We start from the raw sequence: 20841 nt of genomic DNA, 5'->3' as shown, positions 1-20841 counted from the left end.
CACACGCAAATATCCTGTTATATGTTACCAGTAAATCCTGTTAATGCCGGATTATAGAAATTTTACTGGATTTATAACACCTTTCTGTACATGCCATAACACAGATATTTCCATTTTTTTAGTACAGAGGCCTGGCTTGGGATGTCGAGAGCTAATATTCAGGAACCTCTCAAAAATTCTCCCTGCGGTTAGTCGTGACATAACAGACTGGGTAGCTGGCACCCGGATTAAAGCTGCTCAGCTCCTCATAGTCTTGTTAATTCATGCAGAAGATCATGCTACTCAGCACATGGAGCTGCTGCTAAGCACCTTATATCGGTCATGTCTGGATGAAGAGGAGAAAGTAGTCCACAATGTGAGTTTGTGCTTTGTACTGCCTTTCAGATCGTGTTTAATGCGAGATGGTATACTTGGGGTATTTTCAAATACGGCTGTTTTGTGGTGCAACATGTTCGCAATGCAGTGATGCAGTACTGTAGATTAGGTTTCACATAAGCCCATTAACAAACTGCGAAAAAGTCCACATTTTAGGGCATACTGCACACTTTCCATATTCATCGCATGTGGTGCCACAGATTTCAGTCTTACAATGCATAATCCATAGTGAAAAAATCCTAATGTATCCTTAGAGCCCTATTACACGGAGCAATATTCTGCCAATTCGGCAGATTATCTGTCCGTGTAATAAGGAGAATGATCTGCTGATGACATGGTCCTCTGCTGATTGTTGTTGTTTATTCCAACCTAGAAATTATTGGCCGCCAAGTGCACATTGCTACGTGTAATAGTGGTGTGTGGCTGACTGCTCATGGACCGTGTTAGAAAAAAAAAAGACCTTATACACCGCCCCCCCCCCCCCCCCCCCCCCCGGTGTTCTTTTCACTCCTGCCTGCCGCCCGCAGCCGCCACTGGAACTTCGAAGCTGGTCTCTGAAGTGACTGGCCAAGACGGGACAGCACTGTGGCCAGTGATTAGCTGAGAGGCCTGTCACTTCAGAGACAGCCTTAGAAGTTCCAGTGGCGGCTGTGGTTACCGGGCAGAAGCAAAAAGGGACACCTGGGAGCGTGGAGAGGTATGTATAAACTTACTCTAGGGCAAGGGCTGCACAGACATCTCTAACAAGATATATATAGATAGATAATATATATATATATATATATATATATATATATATATATATATATATATATATATATATATATATAATATATAGATATATAATAATCGAGAAGAGGCGGCACTCCAATATTCAGTGAAAAAAAGAAGATGATTTATTCACCCATCAATGTGCAACGTTTCGATCTCCCAATGAGATCTTTTTCAAGATCATTTTTCATTGGGAGATCGAAACGTTGCACATTGATGGGTGAATAAATCATCTTCTTTTTTTCACTGAATATTGGAGTGCCGCCTCTTCTCGATTATTGTACTACTAAGGTGGTCTTGGAGTCCGTCCACTGATGTTGAAGCACCCACTTGAGCCATAGAGCCACACAGTGTCTTCCGGCCCCATATTTCAATTTATATATATATATATATATATATATATATATATATATTATACAGCCCTTGCCGCACAAGCCATGTAATGGGGCCCTTATTTGGTCCTCCGTGCTCAGTCACTCCTAACAGCCCCTCCCCTCTCCATAGCCACATAATGGAGACAGAAATCCTGCTTCATTTGATGTGAGGGGGGAGGCTGGGAGATTGCTTTTTCACTACAGAAGGAAACTCTTTTAGTACATAAAACCTATTACAGAGTTTCTTAAAATCGCTTGTACTATTGATATTTAATGTTTTTTTTTAAAAAAATGGCCCTGAAATGACAGTTACGCTTTAACCAATATACATAAATAGCTGAAATCCACACTGTCAAATCCACAGCAAAAACTGATGCCAGCAAAAAGTGAGGCAGTTGCCCATAGCAACCAATCATCTTGTTGCTTTCACTTTCCAAACTGCATCCAAAAAATGAGAGCATGTTTCTTAGACCCTGTTCACATTTGGTATTTTACAGCTTCTAAGAGGGTCATTTTAAAAATATATAATTTTTTTTGTATCGCTGACATAATGTCCCTCCCCCTCTCGCCTTCAATTTTTTTTTTTTTCTACGAAGATAAGAAAAGTTTTGCCTCATCATTCTGCAGTCATTACCCTATATTAGCAATATGAGAGCAGAATTCTAGGAATGTTTGCAAATTTATTAAAAAGTAAAACCTAAATTTTAGGGGTAGCTTCACACACACACCGTATCGCAGCAGATTTGATGCTGCGGATCCGCAGCAGATTTTATCTAAATTACTGAACACAACATGAAATCTGCTGCGGATCCTGTACATGTGAATGCACCCTTACATGGACATTAGTATTCTGACCCTTTGCTATGACTCTGGAAATCCAGCTCTGGTTCCTATTTCTCTTGATCACCTTTTGAGATGTTTCTACACCTTGATTGGAGTCACCTGTGGTAGATTCAGCTGATTGGACATGATCTAGAAAGCCCTGTCTGTATTATGCTGCGTTTACGCAGAACGATTATCGTGCGAATTTGCACGATAATCGTACATGTAAACGCAGCGACTGATCAAGCGACGAGCGGGAAATCGTTCATTTCGATCTTTGAACGTGTTCACAAATCATCGTTGGTCGTTCGCCAAAAATTCGCAGATCGTTCCGTGTAAACAGTCACTCACCGATTTAACCTATGTGCGAGATAGGCTTAAGCGATCGCAAAACGATTTTTCCGTACCATATATCGTTCCGTCTAATCGCTGATCGTTATTAAAAAAAATTGTTACTTCGAAATCGTTAATTGTCTAATCGGGTGAATTATCGCTCTGTGTAAATGCAGCATAAGGTCTCATTGTTAATATTACTTATCAGAGCAAACACTAAGGGCCCTATTCCACCGGATGATTATCGTTATCGTTCAGATTATCGTTAAATCGTTTGAATCTAAACGATAATCGTTCGGTTGAAATGCAGTTAACGATTAACGACCGAACAAGAAATCGTTGATCGCTTTATAAGACCTGGACCTATTTTTTATCGTTGCTCGTTCACAAAACCTTCGCAAATCATTTGCATTTAATAAGACATCGTTCGGTCGTTCGCAATAGATACGAACGCAAGAGCGAATAAATAGCGAAGGAAAAAACGATCGCTATTACGATCATAAGTAACAATTATCGTTCCATGGAAATGAGTGAACGTTTTCGGGTCTTTCGCAATAGCGGTCGTTTGAGATCGTTAATTGTTAACGATTATGCAAACGATAATCGTCCGGTGGAATAGGGCCCTAAGGGCCCTATTACACCAACAGATTATCTGACAGTTTTTTGAAGCAAAGCCAGAAATGGACTATTAACAGAGAACAGGTAATAAAGGAAGGACTGAGATTTCTCCTCTTTTCAAATCCATTCCTGGCTTTGGCTTAAAAAAAATCAGTCAGATAATATGTTGGTGTAATAGGGCCCTAAGGGCCTGATATTGAGGAGGAAGCAAGCACTGACCTGTCAGGTCAGCAATCTCTTCCTCCTTGTTCCCTGCTCACTATCTGTGCTATTACCCACACAGACATCTAGTGGGGGTAAGCTACAGGAGGGACCAATAGAAGAGAGCGGAGGTCCACTGCCGCCACTCCTATTACACGGAGCAACTGGCAGCAGACCATCACATCGTGCATGTCAGCTGATTGTTGCCTTTTAACATCACACAAATTGAATATCGGCCAGAACGGTCAATAATTGGCCAATAATCATTTCGTGTAATAGGGCCCTAAGCCGTAGCAAGGAAAGAACTGCCTGTGGATCTCAGAAACAGGATTGTGTGGAGGCACACAAGGGTCCAAAAAAAATTGTGCTGCACCAAAGGTTCCAAGGAGCACAGCGACCTCCGTAGTTCTCAAATGGAAGAAGTTGAAGAAGTAGTAGTCTTCCTAGAGCTGGTCGCCCCACCAAACTATGTAAACAGGGGAGCTCCACACTGGGGTAAGATGAATAATTCTGATAGCAGCACAATGTTCGGGAATTCCTATTTACACAGTGCTCTCCATCTTTCTTGTTACACTCGCTCACAATCACTATTCACACTGCTATGTTAGGAAGTATTATATTAGCATGGTGATCTGAGGTTTCTGGATGCAGATTGTCCTTTTCTAAGAAGTTTTGCAGGTGAGGAGGAATTATATATGTGGTGAGCACTGTAAAAATTCTGGGCTTTATTTTATTCAGAATCACAGGTGTATATTCTGTGTCGTAAAGCCTGAATGAACCGGTGACGGCTTGTAAAAGTATGTACAGAATTACCAGTGCGGGTCTTTACCAACCACTACTCGCCACAGTTATATATGTAGCTTTGAATAAGGGTGGGTTCACATGGGCATTGTGCTGCTGGGGACCCCAGTTACTAGTTATAGATGCAACCGACTATACACTTCATGATTCCTTATTAATGACAACAGAAAGGCAATGTGTATATCATACTGTCATGGTATGTAACGTATTCCACAGATCATGTGTCGGGTCATGCTGGAGATGCTTGCAGCAACCCTACACTTCCAATAGCTGTCGGCTGAATGTTGCTTTAGCCCACAGCCATGCCTCCCATATTCCCACATATACGCTTGGTTTCATGTATTTTCACTGAGAAGAGAAATCCCATGGGCATGTTTAGGGCCCTATACATATTAGACAGTCCGCTGGTCCCTTCGCAGCAGTGGAGGATTTTGCCAGCTTTTTTCTAATGTGAATTAGGGGCCTCAAAGACTCAGACTACCTCAGACTCCCTAAGCTGGAGTCACAGATCACGGCTCTTCCCTAATAAAACATAAGGAACAGACACTAAAGAAAATAAATATTCACTTAGTACTGATGTATTTGAGCTCATGACTCTACGGGTAGTGTTGTTCTGAGCTCACACTCTGCTGGTTCAGTATCTTGTACATAGCCTGCTATGTTATTTTGCATTCTGGTGTTTTTTTTGTCACCTGCTGCATGTTTGAATAACAATAACCAGAACGCCTTGTACTTTGTTGCAGCAGGACCTGACGTTTGGACTGTGCTCATGTAGATCCCTGTCCCTTGGAGTAGACACAGCCGGCTTGTCCTCTCTAGTGTTGACATAGACGTGTGACATTATTTAGACTCCCAGTCCTGCCAATATACACATGGCCCAGATATGCAGCGGTGAATTAACTCTTCATTGCCTAAAATCCAGGGCATGCAATGTGTGTCATAGGAAATGTCTTAGTTATTGATAACCCCTTACCCTGACTGATGATGATGAAGATATATATCCTCTTCCTTTTAGAGTATAAAATCTGCAGAATTGATCGGAACCTTTGTAAATCCGGAGGTCTTCCTCAAACTGATTTTGCCGGCTCTGGAGAAGTCTCCCCTATCCTCACATCTCACCGTCCTGGCGGCGTTCATTCGGGGTAGTTCCTGCGATGTGCTGAGGCCGCATTTGCATCGAATAGCAAATGTCATTTCTAAGACTGAGATCTGCCAGGGCTCTGAAAAGGTAAGAAAGTGATGGAAATGCCTTCAGGGCCATGGAAAAGTGTTTTTATTGCATACTAATGGTCTCTCCTCACAGTGTAGGGCTCGTTTCTGCACACGCTGAGGTATCATAATGTATATAATCACAACCCAGTGGTAATGCCTCTGCTGTGTATATCCTCCATGATGACTTGGCTGCTTTTTAGTTCTGCTCCATTTGGACACAGCTTGTGATCTGCAACTACAAGTTGGCTGCATTTTCAGATCGCCATAAACATGAGACAGATATCAGCTAAGCTTGCTGTTTGGCAGGATCAGATGAGTGACTAATGTGTATGGGGTCCTGATTCTCTCCCTGACAACAGATGCTTGGGGAAGAAGAAGAAGAAGTAAGCACGCTGGCTTTCAGCATGCCCAGTGGTTTGTTCTCAGCAGTGTCGCTGCTAGACTCCTCTGGCAGCTGCTTATCTCCCAAAAACCTAAGGAGCGGGCAGTTGGATTTCACCATGCCTCACCTTCTCTCTGTCAGGGTAGAGTCAGAAGGCTCCTATACCACTCCTGCTGAAATTGTCAGGTTTGGCTGGCCTTTATCTAATTCTTATGGGGTCCTCAACCTGTAATGTTCATAGTCCATGTGAATGCAGCAGCAGAATATGAAAGAATGATGCCGAGCCTGTGCCAAGAACAAACTTATCTTAAAGAGCACTTTTATTCCTTGAAGGATTCCTTGTCTTCTCACAGACAATCCTTTTACTGTAGGAATTGAAACGGAGATCTGATGAACACCATGGGTCATGTTACAGGGACACCAGGCAAACGACTATATCCCTCCTCTGAAGTTGTTGCTGTAGCCCTGTATGTACTACAATGGCCTCTAACCTGTGGTGCTCCAGCTGTTGCAGAGCTAAAACTCCCAGCACGCCCACAAAGCTGTGTGTGTATGCTAGTAGCTGTCACAACAGGTGGAAGGCCACAGGTTAAAGGCTGCTGATGTAAGACTACATGCTGCCAGCTGAGATGAATGGCTCAGGTCCACCATAGAAACATAGAAGATTATCGGCAGAAAAAGGCCACCAGGTCTATCTAGTCTGCCCTCTTAGTATTTCTTATTATCTTGCAGAGAGCATTGACACGCTAGAGGTCCAGCAGTGATCCATCATTCATCTGAGGACGAGGTTGTACCTTGAAACGCGTAATCCCTGTCTTAATAAGAGTTGTCTTGTTTGTACAACTACTCCCATCATCATAAGGCTAGGTTCACACTGCGTTTTTGCAATCTGTTTTTTTCATCCGTTTTTTTTGCAAAAAATGGATGCATTAGTGTACATCCGTTTTGATCCGTTTTTCCATTGACTCCCATTGTAAAAAAATCTGATCAAAATGGATCCGTTTTTTTTTTACGGACACAATAAACGTAGCCGACACTACTTTTGTGACCGTTAAAAAAAAAAAAAAAAGCATCCGTTTTGATCCGTTTTTTTTTTACAGTGGAAGTCAATGGAAAAACTGATCAAAACGGATGCACACTAATACATCCGTTTTTTTCCATCCGTTTTTTTTGCAAAAAACGGATGAAAAAAACGGATTGCAAAAATGCAGTGTGAACCTAGCCTTAGTAGCTTACTGCCATCCAGCCTGTCAGCTCCCGGATGTTGGACACTGCTGGACCTCTAGCGTGTCAGTACACTCTGCATACCATATCAGATCTCCCGGCACCAGGGAGGGGCAGCAGACAGCTGGGGGCAAGAGATAGAATCTGCGGCAAGTTATCTGCGTGATTTCCTCAATGTGCAAGGGTGAAGGGTCTGTCAGACACCCACATGCCCTGATAGGACATCTGAACAGGGGCTGTTCTGATAGGACAAGCCCTTCAAAATAATCGTCCTCTTCATCTTCTAATCGATCTATCTTTTTCTATACATTTCTCTGGGAAAGTTAAGGGACGACCAATTCACTCATCATAGCAAGCAGTACATTTTTTTTTTCCATTGACGGGGAAATGAAGGTATATACCATATACCACTTGCCTTATATACTATGTTCTAATGCAGTATTACATCATGCTTTGTATCATCACTCTTCAAAGCTTCATTGAAACAGACACAGAATCCTTCCATATATTATAAGTCTAAAAGCCATTTATTTTTCCCCTAATGGAACAAAATCCTTGTGAGAAGCTACGGTAAGAATCCTTACAGATTAATCATCCCCGTCTGAGGAGCAAATCTCAATGCGTCCTATTGTTTATCGGCCAGTGGTAATTGCGGCAATCTCCAATGTGTTGATGTATTGGAGGATGATTAAGCGGGTATTTTTGTGTATATATATTGTATTGCTATGGACAAAGCGGGCGGCCCACACTGAAGCCCGGCCATTCATGGCTCCTTTATAAATATGGCCAGCTCTTTCAATATTGTGCTGTTGATAGAGCAGCCATACATGGAGCCTAATCCGGCTTGGCAGCATGAACTAAGCCAGTCATGTCAGGGAAATGAAATTATCAATTTGAGATGATGTAGTGTCAGCACCCCATGTCATCAGACTTGCCGAGCGCTGTGATCCTAATAGCTGGATAAGAGGCCCAAGCACTGGAGGCTTCCCAGGTGTATGGTTCAGAAGGACACACCTGGAGAGCTGCGAAACACTGCAAGCTTAAACGCTATATCATCTGGTATAGCTTGGATGTCAAACCTAAAAAGAGTACAGTTGCATTTGTTTCTAGGAAAGCTGGTGACAAGTGTGGACAATATTCTAGTTTTACAACCCTACTTTCTATGGCCTCTGAATGGCAAATTTGCCTAGCTAAGCAAAAGTTCAATGTACTGTTTTTTGTATAGGTACATAACTAGGCAGATGTTCCATACAGGACTATAGAAATGTTAGGGGACTACCATTAGCGCTGCAAATCTCTTTAGATAGCAGTGACCTTGATCGATAGGATTTCATACAGTCTGATCACTATCAATCCTAAAGGTCCCTGCACTTTCAATAACTGATGGCTGAACGATCGGTTATGTCTCCCGTCCGCTGCCTGTCTGACTCTGTTCTGAGAGACATAAGGCACAGTCAAAGGGGTCAGGCAGTGATTTTCCATAACACCCAACCCCTATGGCCATTGCCATCATCTGATACGCACCTCATACGGGCGGCTGGCGAAAGTGGAAGGTGTCTCAGGACCTTAAGAGTTGGGGAAAATTTGTCCCAGAACGAGTGGAAACTAGTGGAATTCTATGTAACCTGGATAACAACACCTCTAAAAGCCGCAGTGGCTCTGGCTGGTGACGTTCACAAGACACCTACACAGAGTTTCCATGAGTGCTGAAGTGATATGTGATATTGCAGTGTAAGTGTACAGTGGCTGAGAGTGACGCAGCTACAATGCAAGATAATGTGGCTGTTTAGGCCCAGTAGTGATGTAACTGGATACATACAGCGGAGGATTATGGGCAGTAGTGATGGCAATATACAAGGTGTGGTGATATGGTGGCCGTTTGAGCGCAGCCTATATTGCTTTCACTGTGGAAGGTCTGCGGCAAATCATGATGTCACTGTGCAAGGTGCAGGGGCTAAAAGGGATTTGGAGGGACCCTGTTAGCACCTTGAGAATGCTATTAGCTAGAGGTGTCTCCCTGTACTTTATTAAAGGGTGGTTCAGCAAAAAAAAAAAATTCTCTTAAATCAACTGGTGCCAGAGATTTGTAATTTACTTCCATTAAAAAAAGCATTCCAGTACTTATCAGCTGCTGCCAAAAGTGTTGTATTCTTTCCAATCTGACTCTGTTCTTTCTGCTGCCACCCCTGTCCGTGACAGGAACTGTCCCAGCAGCAGCAAATCCCCATAGATAACCTCTCCTGCTCTTCAGACTGGAAAGAATACCACTTCCTGCAGGACATACAGCAGCTGATAAGTACTGAAAGATTTGAGGTTTTCAAATAGAAGTAAACTACAAATCCCTGGCACTTGTTGATTTGAATTTTTTTTTTTTTGCATAACTACCCCTTTAAGACCCCCCTGGACTATTCTCTATTCCTGTGATCGTTTGCAGTAGGGATATTAATAAATCACTACCTGTATGTGACTGTTAATATTACATTTACCTGCAGATTGCCTGTATATATAGCTATAGTAGTGACTAGGAGTGGGTATAATGTGTAAAGTATCAGATATATCTGGCCGCTGCTGTATTACTGGTAACATAAGTCATGGACATATGTCTATGGGTGATTTTATGGTATGGAGTGAAGTGATTTTGACGTCTCTATTATTAGTTAGTTTCCTGTTTTTCGGGTGGTTTTATGTTCAGTAATGTGCTGGAAAGTGAGATTACGGCAGACCTTGTTAATGCATTTGCTATGCAGTGACTAGCAGTTTAATAAGATCACACGAGCCACAGGGAAGCGGCAGCTGCGCGGGTGTAACGTGACCATCAGCCACTCCATACCCTAAACCTATGTAACTGGAGAACATAGGTAGAGGAGACCTAGCTCCAACTTCACAGCCACCGGCTAATCTACATGGCGTCTCACGTCTGATAACCTACTGGCCGTGCCAAGTGCTGCGAGCTTTGATCGGCTCTATGGGAGTGAAATAAATCATCAGCGTATTGTGCTGTGAAGACATTAGATTGGTGGTGGTGGTGGTGGTGGTGGTGGTGGGGGTCTCCTAATAGTGTATGTTAGAGAAGGTTCTTTGTCTGTTCCATAGTAAACCATGTATATTGTAATTGTACGCCATGATGATTTCTCCACCACGGATGCATATCACCTCTAATGTTCTGAGATGCAGGTAAATGTGTGGCGCTGGCGACTAATCTTAAGCGTCCATCTTTGGCCATTTGAGCGGTATGCCTGGTATGTGACGTCTGAGAAGTATCATTTATTCATTAATCGAGCCGGGCTAACTATCTATATTTCACATCGGAGCTTCCTAACAATGCTTCCTCTATGTGTCTTATTGACAGGTCCTGTATATGGAGCAGTTACTGTGCTGCGTACAGTCCACCATCACTATATGCCCGCAATACTGTACAGACATCAGCCTGCAGTGTATGAAGGTCCTGATAACAATACTCGGCAGCCCGGCCTCCGAGCCCCTGTATGAAAAGGTAAGAGCTCTCCCCTCTGTCTATTGTCCTGACCAGAAGATAAGCTTAGGTTCCCTGCTGCAGAGATACGGTATAACTGCATGCATTTACTGCCCCCTGCTGGTAGATGATGATTCTCCAATTTACTTTATCAAGAAGTACACTGGAACTAACCCCAGAACTGCTACTACTAGAGGCTGTAAAGTGAGACAGGCAATGGGGGAGGAAATAACTGTGCGTTATTAGCCATTATATGTGTTACCCATATAGAAAACAAATTCAAGGGGACATGGTTTTCAAAGGTGTTGTCCTTGATTCAGCTAGTAACCCTATGAACTCTGTGTATGCCATCAGTGTGCATAGCCCCCATGAGGTCCTCGGGTTTTCACGGACTATAGTGACTGTGCTTCCGTAGTGATGTTGTGTCTTGTGGTTGTAGTGGCGAGCAGCTCCTGGCGGCGTTACTTCACTATGGTTGAAAAGTTACTGTAGCTTACAGGCTACTTTACAGTAAGAATGCAATGGCTTAACAAAGTAAAATAATGGCAACCTGTCACATTGAACATACAGTCTGAGCATGTTATACAGCAGGACTTCTTTAAAGTTCACTGATTTAGGCAGCCCTCACTTATTAGAAGGGTACCTTTACTATAAGAGCTTTGGGGGGAAAAATCCTATTATTTATTTTCACTGCTGCTCATTGTGGAATTGGGAGTCCAGTGGGCAGTCCTAACCAGTGATTGACAGCTGTATCTGCGTGTTCATGTCAGTCAATGATAAGACCACCTATTGAACTTCCAGAATGAGCAGAAATTTAAAAGAATATTTAAATTTTTTTTTTTTTACCTGTGAAGGTACCCTTTTAAGATGGAATTGTCTAAAGGAGCTATTAAAGGAGTTCCCCACTTTGGACAACCCATCTTTGTTAGTAGGTTTCCTTTACACTAAGCTAATCACAAAGTGCCCCCCTGCTGTGAACCACAGTGATCAGTTGTAATCGGCAGGGAAACCGTGTAGTAAAGGGCATATTAGGCAGTCTGATACACACTGTAAAGTCTCCTAGATCAGGGCTCAGAACCTATAACAGGGCTCAATAGTCGTGCAGCCCAGAGCTGCATGAAAAATAGCTAGATGAAGTCCTGTGAAACTAAAAAATGACAGGGATGCAGGAGGTGCGGGAACATAACAACAGAATATACTTACCCTTCCCCATAGCACCTCTCCTGTGTCTCTCTGACAACCACCAGCAAACAGGTATGTCACATGCTCTGCTCCTCTGGCTGCAAAGTCACGGCCCCACTGATGGATAGCCCGCTCAGCCAGTCTGTATCCTGCCCCAGTCACTGGTTGGCTCAGCAGGAAATCCATCAGTATGTGACGTTGCTGCAGGAGGCCGGCTGAAACCCGGGAGCAGCACTATGTGACACAGCAATAGGTAAGTAATCACTGCTCCAGTGATTCCCTATGAGACTCATCTCTGCTCATTTGCATAGTGAGCGCGGCAGCGATTGGGACCAGCTTCCGGAGCGGGACTGCCAGGAGAGGGTTACTATTCCATGCTGTATCCCAAGGTAGGGTGGGTTCTTGCTCGCTGTCTGGGCTGAAAGTTTTTTTTTTGATTGCCTGTTCTCCGGCTGATCGCTGGCACCATTACCCCAGGGTGATACCAGCTTGATTTGGCAGATAAAGCAGTCTGTGTAATAGGGCCTTAAGTCTTCAGTGCAGCGCCACCTCAGGGGAAAGCATACAGAGGAAAGCAGTACACAGTTGCAATTAAGATTAATGGGTTGTCGGTGTCATGTAAGACAGAACTGGTCCTCCACTCTGGCTAAAAGATCCTGAACAGAGATTCCCCTAGTATTAACTCAGATCCCTAATAGAGTGGAGTAAATGGATTACCTAAATGACACAACCTCTTCAGTGATGTGCTGTGATGGTGCATCAGCTGCCCGAGCCAATGTCCTCTGACATGTCATCTCATACAGACACTGTAGACTTACTATTTAAGGTCATAAAGACCTTGTTGTTGAGTGCGGGCAGTCCCTTTAATGTATTTTTGCTAGGTATGCTGTTTTTATTCAGGGACCATAAAGTTCTGATATGCAGACACCAGATCAGATATGTAATGCATATCCTCAAAATCCATCACCGCTGCTAAATCAATCTTCTCTTGTCGGACCATTGAAAAGCAGACGCAGTGTCAGCAATGTAATGTTCTCCTGAAGAATCAGACTTCACAGCTTGCAAGAACAGTCTACACCCTTCAGTAACCTCATTCACATCTTCTTGTGGAATCATAGTTATTTGGTTTTTCAATTTTTATTATCCATTTCAGACTCTGCTCTAGCATTGGGTCACGCATCTTTTACATGGTATAACTTCACATCTTTCTAGCATGTCTGCACCTACACAGTTAAAACGGTGGGTTCTTATCTCTAAAAGGCGACAAGGTGACCTCTATGGTGTATGATGGTTCACATGAAGCCGTGCAATGAAAGTCTGCCCTGTCTTTCTCTGCAGGTTCAGGGTGTAATGCTGTCACTGGCTGAGGTGCAAGGTGTGAGCGGACTCCAAGGACTATACAGACGCCACATACAAGACTTGATGCAATGGGCATCCAGAGGTCATGATCATTGGACCAGCTATTCTATAGAACGGGCACAGTTTGAGGTCCTCATCTCAGAATCTGGTAAAATTTCTTTCAAGAATGAGATACTTACTTTTTTTAGGTGATCAACTATACCTAGGTCTGCACTGGAGCTCTATACACAGCACTGGAGGATTCTTCACCAAGACTATTCATGTGTAAAAAGTAGATATACCCTTTAAAGTGGTTAGAAGGGTCAGCTAGGATTCCAGGCCAGCCAGAGGTCTCCTGTGGTGAGGTCTGGCAGTACAGTAGCTGCATATGAGATGCATTTTCCCATTGCAAATCTGCTGGTACATTAACGCACTATCCCATACATAACATATCTGCAACAGAAATGGATATGCTCTGGATTTATGGTCTTTATGTGTGGAAAAATCTGCAGAACATGAATGTGATTTGTTCATGTGTCATCCACTTGGCTATTGCTAATTGTCGTCATTGAAAATCTGCAGTATTGTCACTACTTGGGAATTTACCCTTTGGGACGTTCACACTATAGAAAACAGGCGGAAATTCGGAGTGGCACCCCCGCCTTGTGCACCTCTGCTTTCTACGCCTCTGCTCAAAAAATTGACGTCCGTTCTTTTGAGCGGAGAGGCGCGAAAGAGATAGCGGGCAAGAGTCTGAGTGGAGTCCGCGGGCAGGGGTGCTGCTCGCAATTTTCGCCTGTGGACGGGCCCTTAGTGTACAAATTTCCCTGCAGCGCCGCCAAAGGGGAGACTAAGGGCCCTCTTACATTGGCCGATTTTTGGTAAGGAGCATTACTAGAAAGACTATTTGGCTCATTATTGGCCTGTGTGACTAGGAAAACAAACGTTCATCAGCTGATTGCTTCTTTTGCGCAGGCCTATAAATCATTGTTTATCGGCTGCACGTCTTTCTATGTAAACAGTATATGAAGCACCAATCTCGCTAATCGGTGCCCATTTGTTTCTGTAGCTGGTCCCATATTGGGCCATCTAAAAGGACCCTTATAGGGCCCGTTCACATCCATGGACAAGTCCTCCAAAGTGAAAGACACGGTCTTTGTACCACTGCCCCTATACACATAAGACATGATTCATCTGAACCAGACGATTTTGGTGGGGTCAGCCAACCATGTTTATGAAGCCTCCTGACTCTTCCCGGAGAGAAGATTTGGGCATGTTGAATTTGTTTTTGTTTTTTTTTCCCTTAAGGATTTAAGCTGCCACCAGAGTAGTCTCAGCTGGTGTTCATGGGTAATGGGACGATCAAGGGTCTTCTAAATCCCCAACGCTGACTACCAATACATTTTCTGCCTGAATTCCGTTCATATATTTTATAGTCAGACCTGTATGTGCTGTGACTCTCTGGTCTCCTATAGTAATATACAGTATAACAGTCTTGTCTTTGTACCGCTCTGCATCCTTATAAGTTGTGGTGTCTCAGGAATGCTTGGCCCGTTTGGCCCCGGGGCCGATACCGCTCTCCCTGCCATGCTATGCGGTAATTGTTACCTCCAGAACAAAAGACAAAGATTACTCTCACTAATTAATGTGCATTTGTCCCAACTCCTTGTGCTTTGTCTCATGGAAATAAGGTTTATTCCCTGACATTCCTGCCCGGAACCTTCATGTCGTGCTTTGTTTCTATTTCTTGGCCTGGGTTTTTAATTTTCATTTAATTTGAAGCTGCATATTTCTGTTTTACTGAAGCAATATTGGATGATGAGATGATGTCTCAAGGTCAAGTTTTTATTAAGTGCAGAAAAGTGTTTTTTCTTTACCTAGATACACAAGAGCCGGAGATCGAGACCTTGCATCATGTGAACATGCTCAAGTCTGATTGTTTGGCATTAGAATACCAGTGGCTGAAGTTGGATGCAGCCCTAGGGAGTACAGAATAACATGGATATAGGCCTATAGTTGTATCCAAGGTTTCCCAAACTCCTTAGAGCTCTATCCAATTTCAGCCACTGGTATTCAAATGCCGAACAATCAGACTTGAGCATGCTTGAGTTGCACCTATCTTTAAAGGGGTTGTCCAGCGAAAATCTTTTTCTTTCAAATCAACTGGTGTCAGAAAATTATATAGATTTATAATTTACTTCTATTAAAAAATCTCAAGTCTGCCCATACTTATTAGCTGCTGTATGTCCTGCAGGAAATGGTGTTTTATTTTCAGTCTGACACAGTGCCCGCTGCTGACATTTCTGGCCAGGAAACAGGAACTGTCCAGAGCAGGAGAGGTTTTCTATGGGGTTTCATAGAAAACCAAGACAGAGTTCCTGTCTCGGCCAGAGATGTCAGCAGAGAGCACTGTGTCAGACTTAAAATAAAACATTTCCTGCAGGACATTCAGCAGTTAATAAGTAGGGGAAGACTTGAGATTTTTTTAATAGAAGTAAATTACAAATCTATATAACTTTCTGATATCAGTTGATTTGAAAGAAAGATTTTTGCTGGACAACCCCTTTAATAATATTGCACCGATCACATGATCCAAGGCAATCATCCAATATAGCGCTCATTTCCACTCATTATGTGAGGCACTCCACGCTTGAATAATCCAGCAGTCGTTTGTGCAGCCTCCTTCTCCCTCTTTAAAGGGTTGTGCTACTTTTTAATATTCAATATATGCATTGTTTTAAATGAACAACGATGATCATATTCATACAGTTTGGACTTTTACTTGCATAGGATGGCACCACCTGGTGTTCATAGTATATATCACTGTTCTGTCCACCTATTCAGCTAACTGCTAATCTGTGGAACAGTCTACCCCAGGATCTGGTCACAGCAAAAATAGTAGAGGCTTCAAACAGGCTTAGACAAGTTCTTAGACCAAAATAACCTAAATGCATATGTATACAATGTACCCATCACCCATCCCTTTCCCCTCATCCATCCCCTCCTTGGTTGAACTTGATGGACATGATGGTCTTTTTTCAACCATACCAACTATGTAAGTATGCTGGCAGACACATATGCTCGGTCACTGTCCTCATAGCTTGTTCTCTCCATATAGATCCTCCCATCCCTGTAGGACAGTCAGTAGAAATCGCTTTCTGTCCTGCCTTTCTGGCCCTGAATTTTAGTTTAGTTAACCTACTGTAAGGGAACATTCACGCGTTTCATATCCGTTTCAGATATCGTTCTTTGGATTTGCTATACAGTGTTTCTTTACCAAAACAAATCCATGGCCTAGATTTATCAATCTGCTTGAAATCTACACTGTCTGGTTTTGCCCAAAGCAACCAATGCGACCTTATTACCGTTTCAGTCTCCTTCCCCCAGTTCGGAATATGCTGCTTTCAGCTGAAGACACAGAAAACTGTATGTGAGCTCTGTTCACTGCATCCCCCTCCCCACCTTTCCTTCTGAGACGGCTGATGTAAAGAGTGTTCCTAGCCAGTTATCTCTGCACTGTTTTTGCTCTGTGAAGGTTAATCACAGTAAGGTTACAAGTAACTTGACCTTAGATTAACTTTGCCCAGTTACACAGTGTAGAGACAGTCAGCCAGGGAAACTGTTTACATAAGGGAGGGGGAGACAAAGCGAACGGCTTACACAGTTTTCTATGTCTTTAGCAGAAAGCAGCAGACTCATAACTGGGGGAAGGAGACAGAAAAGGAAATGACATATATGGAACGAATTGTTAATCTCCAAGCAGGGGTGTAACTAGAAATGGCTGGGCCCCATAGCAAACTTTCCAATGGGGCCCCCCCTCCTGGCTGCTGGGGAGGAAATGGACGCATGGTTTCAGCACATGCATTGTCTGACTTTTTTTCGATGTGGTTTTTAACTGCTTAAAATATAAACAAGGTTGCACATTAAATATCTGCATACCAGACCTGACTAATACTGCCATACTGTGACTGGATAACACCACCATACAAGACCTGACCAATACCGCCACACTGTGACTGGATAACACTGCCATACCAGACCTGACCAATACCGCCATACTGTGACTGGATAACACTGCCATATTAGACCTGACCAATACCGCCATACTGTGACTGGATAACACTGCCACACCAGACCTGACCAATACCGCCATACTGTGCTGGATAACACTGCCATACCAGACCTGACCAATACCACCATACTGTGACTGGATAACACTGCCATACCAGACCCGACCAATACCACCACACTGTGACTGGATAACACTGCCATACCAGACCTGACCAATACCGCCATACTGTGACTGAATAACACTGCCATACCAGACCTGACCTATACCGCCATATTGTGACTGAATAACACTGCCATACCAGACCTGACCTATACCGCCATATTGTGACTGAATAACACTGCCATACCAGACCTGACCTATACCACCATACTGTGACTGAATAACACTGCCATACCAGACCTGACCTATACCGCCATATTGTGACTGAATAACACTGCCATACCAGACCTGACCTATACCACCATACTGTGACTGAATAACACTGCCATACCAGACCTGACCTATACCACCATACTGTGACTGGATAACACTGCCATACCAGACCTGACCTATACCACCATACTGTGACTGGATAACACCAACATGGCATACCTGACCAATACCGCCATACTGTGACTGTAGCCTGCTACTGCACATAATATATATATATATATATATATATATATATATATATATTACACACACACACATCCAGCCTGCTACTGCACATACTATATATATATATATATATATATATATATATATATATATATATATATATATCAGAAGAATACCGCAGCACTCATGGGATAGAATTCAACACAACGTGTTTATTTCCCCAAACACGTTGTGTTGAATTCTATCCCATGAGTGCTGCGGTATTCTTCTGATTTATATTACCTATACCGGGTGGTCGCTGGTATATACCGCCTGGCACCACATTCATCCCACACGAGTGCTGCATTCATTCTGAATTTCTTAGATATAGATATATATCTAGCCAGCCTGCTACTGCACATACTATATATATATATATACACACATATACACACAGTATGTGCAGTAGCAGGCTGGATATATTATATATATATATATATATATATATATATATATATATATATACACACACACACACACAGTACGTGCAGTAGCAGGCTGGATGGATATTATATATATATATATATATATATATACATATACACACACACACACACCAAGACAGATATTACCAATAACACCAGCATATTAGAAGAGAAAGTATTATCACCGTACATGTTACCGCCATACTGTTACCGACCAAATCCTGTATACTGAGACTAATATTACCAGTAATACCAGTATATAGGAAGGAAACATTACTGCCACACCACAACCACTACCATCACCGCCACACCACAACCACTACCATCACCACCATATTGTTACTAACCAAATCCAGTATACTAAATCACCTCATCCAGTCATATAGAGGTGGCCCCAGCTCTACACAGGTTCTATACACCATACATATTACAATGCAGTTATATCAGGTGACTCACAGGAGACGTCTTCTCTGAGTTCTTTCCTTTTCATCTTCTTCTCCATCCGTCCTGGGCCGTTATGAGAACTTCTCCGAGCCACGAATCCACAGAATCTGCCAGACAGACATATTAGTCTCCTCACTCTGGCACCATCCTTATCTCTATACACACTGCACATCTGTATTGTCCCCTTTACACCCTCATTTAGTGGGTAGCCCTGACTCTATGTGACCCCCTAATAATATATGCCCCCCTCTGTGTATCCCCTCCCCCCTATGTTGACCCCCCAAATAGATGGCCCCTCTCCCCCCATGTTGCCCTCCTTATAGATGGCCCCCTCTCCCCCCACCCTCCCTTATAGATGGCCTCCTCTTCCCCCCACCCTCCCTTATAGATGGCCTCCTCTTCCCCCCTCCATATAGATGGCCCCCTCTACCCCCTCCCTTATAGATGGCCCCCTCTCCCCCTCCCTTATAGATGGCCTCCTCTCTCCTCACCCTCCCTTATGGATGGCCCCCTCCCCCCCTTATAGATGGTCCCCTCCCCCCCTCCCTTATAGATGGTCCCCTCCCCCCCTCCCTTATAGATGGTCCCCTTCCCCCCCCTCCCTTATAGATGGTCCCCTTCCCGCCCTCCCTTATAGATGGCCCCCTCTACCCCCTCCCTTATAGATGGCCCCCTCTCCCCCTCCCTTATAGATGGCCTCCTCTCTCCTCACCCTCCCTTATAGATGGTCCCCTCCCCCCCTCCCTTATAGATGGTCCCCTCCCCCCCTCCCTTATAGATGGTCCCCCTCCCCCCCTCCCTTATAGATGGTCCCCTCCCCCCCCTCCCTTATAGATGGTCCCCTCCCCCCCTCCCTTATAGATGGTCCCCTTCCCCCCCTCCCTTATAGATGGTCCCCTTCCCGCCCTCCCTTATAGATGGTCCCCTTCCCCCCCTCCCTTATAGATGGTCCCCTTCCCCCCTCCCTTATAGATGGTCCCCTTCCCGCCCTCCCTTATAGATGGTCCCCTTCCCCCCCTCCCTTATAGATGGTCCCCTTCCCCCCCTCCCTTATAGATGGTCCCCTCCCCCCCTCCCTTATAGATGGCCCCCTCTTTCCCCCCCCCACCCTCATAGATGCTCCCCTCTTTCCCCCCCACCCTCATAGATGCTCCCCTCTTTCCCCCCCACCCTCATAGATGCCCCCCTCTTTCCCCCCCTCCCTCATAGATGCCCCCTCTTCCCCCCCACCCTCATAGATGCCCCCCTCTTTCCCCCCCACCCTCATAGATGCCCCCCTCTTTCCCCCCCCCCACCCTCATAGATGCCCCCCTCTTCCCCCCCACCCTCATAGATGCCCCCCTCTTCCCCCCCACCCTCATAGATGCTCCCCTCTTCCCCCCACCCTCATAGATGCTCCCCTCTTCCCCCCCACCCTCATAGATGCTCCCCTCTTCCCCCCCACCCTCATAGATGCCCCCCTTCCCTCATAGATGCCCCCCCCCCCCCCGCTACGGTTGCTATGGCGGTAGTTCCGCCACTGTCTCCAAGAGAAGGGATGATTCTGCATGTATTTTACCTGAGTGGAATACCCCTTTAAAGCTATATGAAGGCCAATTGCAGTTAGTTTAAAAAAAAGACCACATTTTGTCCCAAATAATTTCTGTGAACATCATCTATATATAATGTTTCCTTTTCTTGCTGTATCTTTTAGGCCCTGTTATTGGAGAGCATCTTGATCTCTTAATGCCGGTTCTAAAGACTTGCCTTCAACAGGACAAGGAGCCGCAGATGAGACTGAAACTCTTCACCATGTTGTCCAAGCTCCTGCTGAAAGCCAGCGAAACCGTCAACTCTACAGGGTTGGTTAAGTTTCCCAATGCTTCTCACTATATAAAACAATAAGCGCTCATTGATAGAATTTGGGCTCCTCTTCTACAGTGTGTCGGACAGGAATGCTTGAAAGGCGTATTGTTCTGTCTAGTCCTACACAGAAATGTCACTTAATTAACTTAGTGAGGGAAAACAATGCACCAGCATGCCACTTCAACTCCGTGGGAGCCGGCGGTCCAACAAAGTTGTCTTGAAAACTTCATACAAACATACAGTATAAAAGTCTATTAAAGAGGACATCACCACTTTTGATGTGTCTGTTTCAGGGCTGTATTACATGACCCGAT

General features: G+C 44.1%; 1 protein-coding gene across 1 annotated transcript in view; it reads left to right on the top strand.

Moving 5' to 3' along the window:
* Positions 1–20841, top strand: part of DNAAF5 (dynein axonemal assembly factor 5) — a 46784-nt gene that overhangs the window by 11850 nt on the left and 14093 nt on the right. The window contains exons 5-9 of the mRNA XM_069983842.1: positions 123–355; positions 5311–5523; positions 10463–10606; positions 13106–13274; positions 20376–20523. Coding sequence (XP_069839943.1) covers positions 123–355; positions 5311–5523; positions 10463–10606; positions 13106–13274; positions 20376–20523 — 907 coding nt within the window. The remainder of the gene's footprint in view (positions 1–122; positions 356–5310; positions 5524–10462; positions 10607–13105; positions 13275–20375; positions 20524–20841) is intronic.

Source organism: Dendropsophus ebraccatus, chromosome 9, assembly GCF_027789765.1.
Source record: "Dendropsophus ebraccatus isolate aDenEbr1 chromosome 9, aDenEbr1.pat, whole genome shotgun sequence".
NCBI lineage: Eukaryota > Metazoa > Chordata > Amphibia > Anura > Hylidae > Dendropsophus > Dendropsophus ebraccatus.
This window is presented reverse-complemented; position numbering and strand designations above follow the sequence as displayed.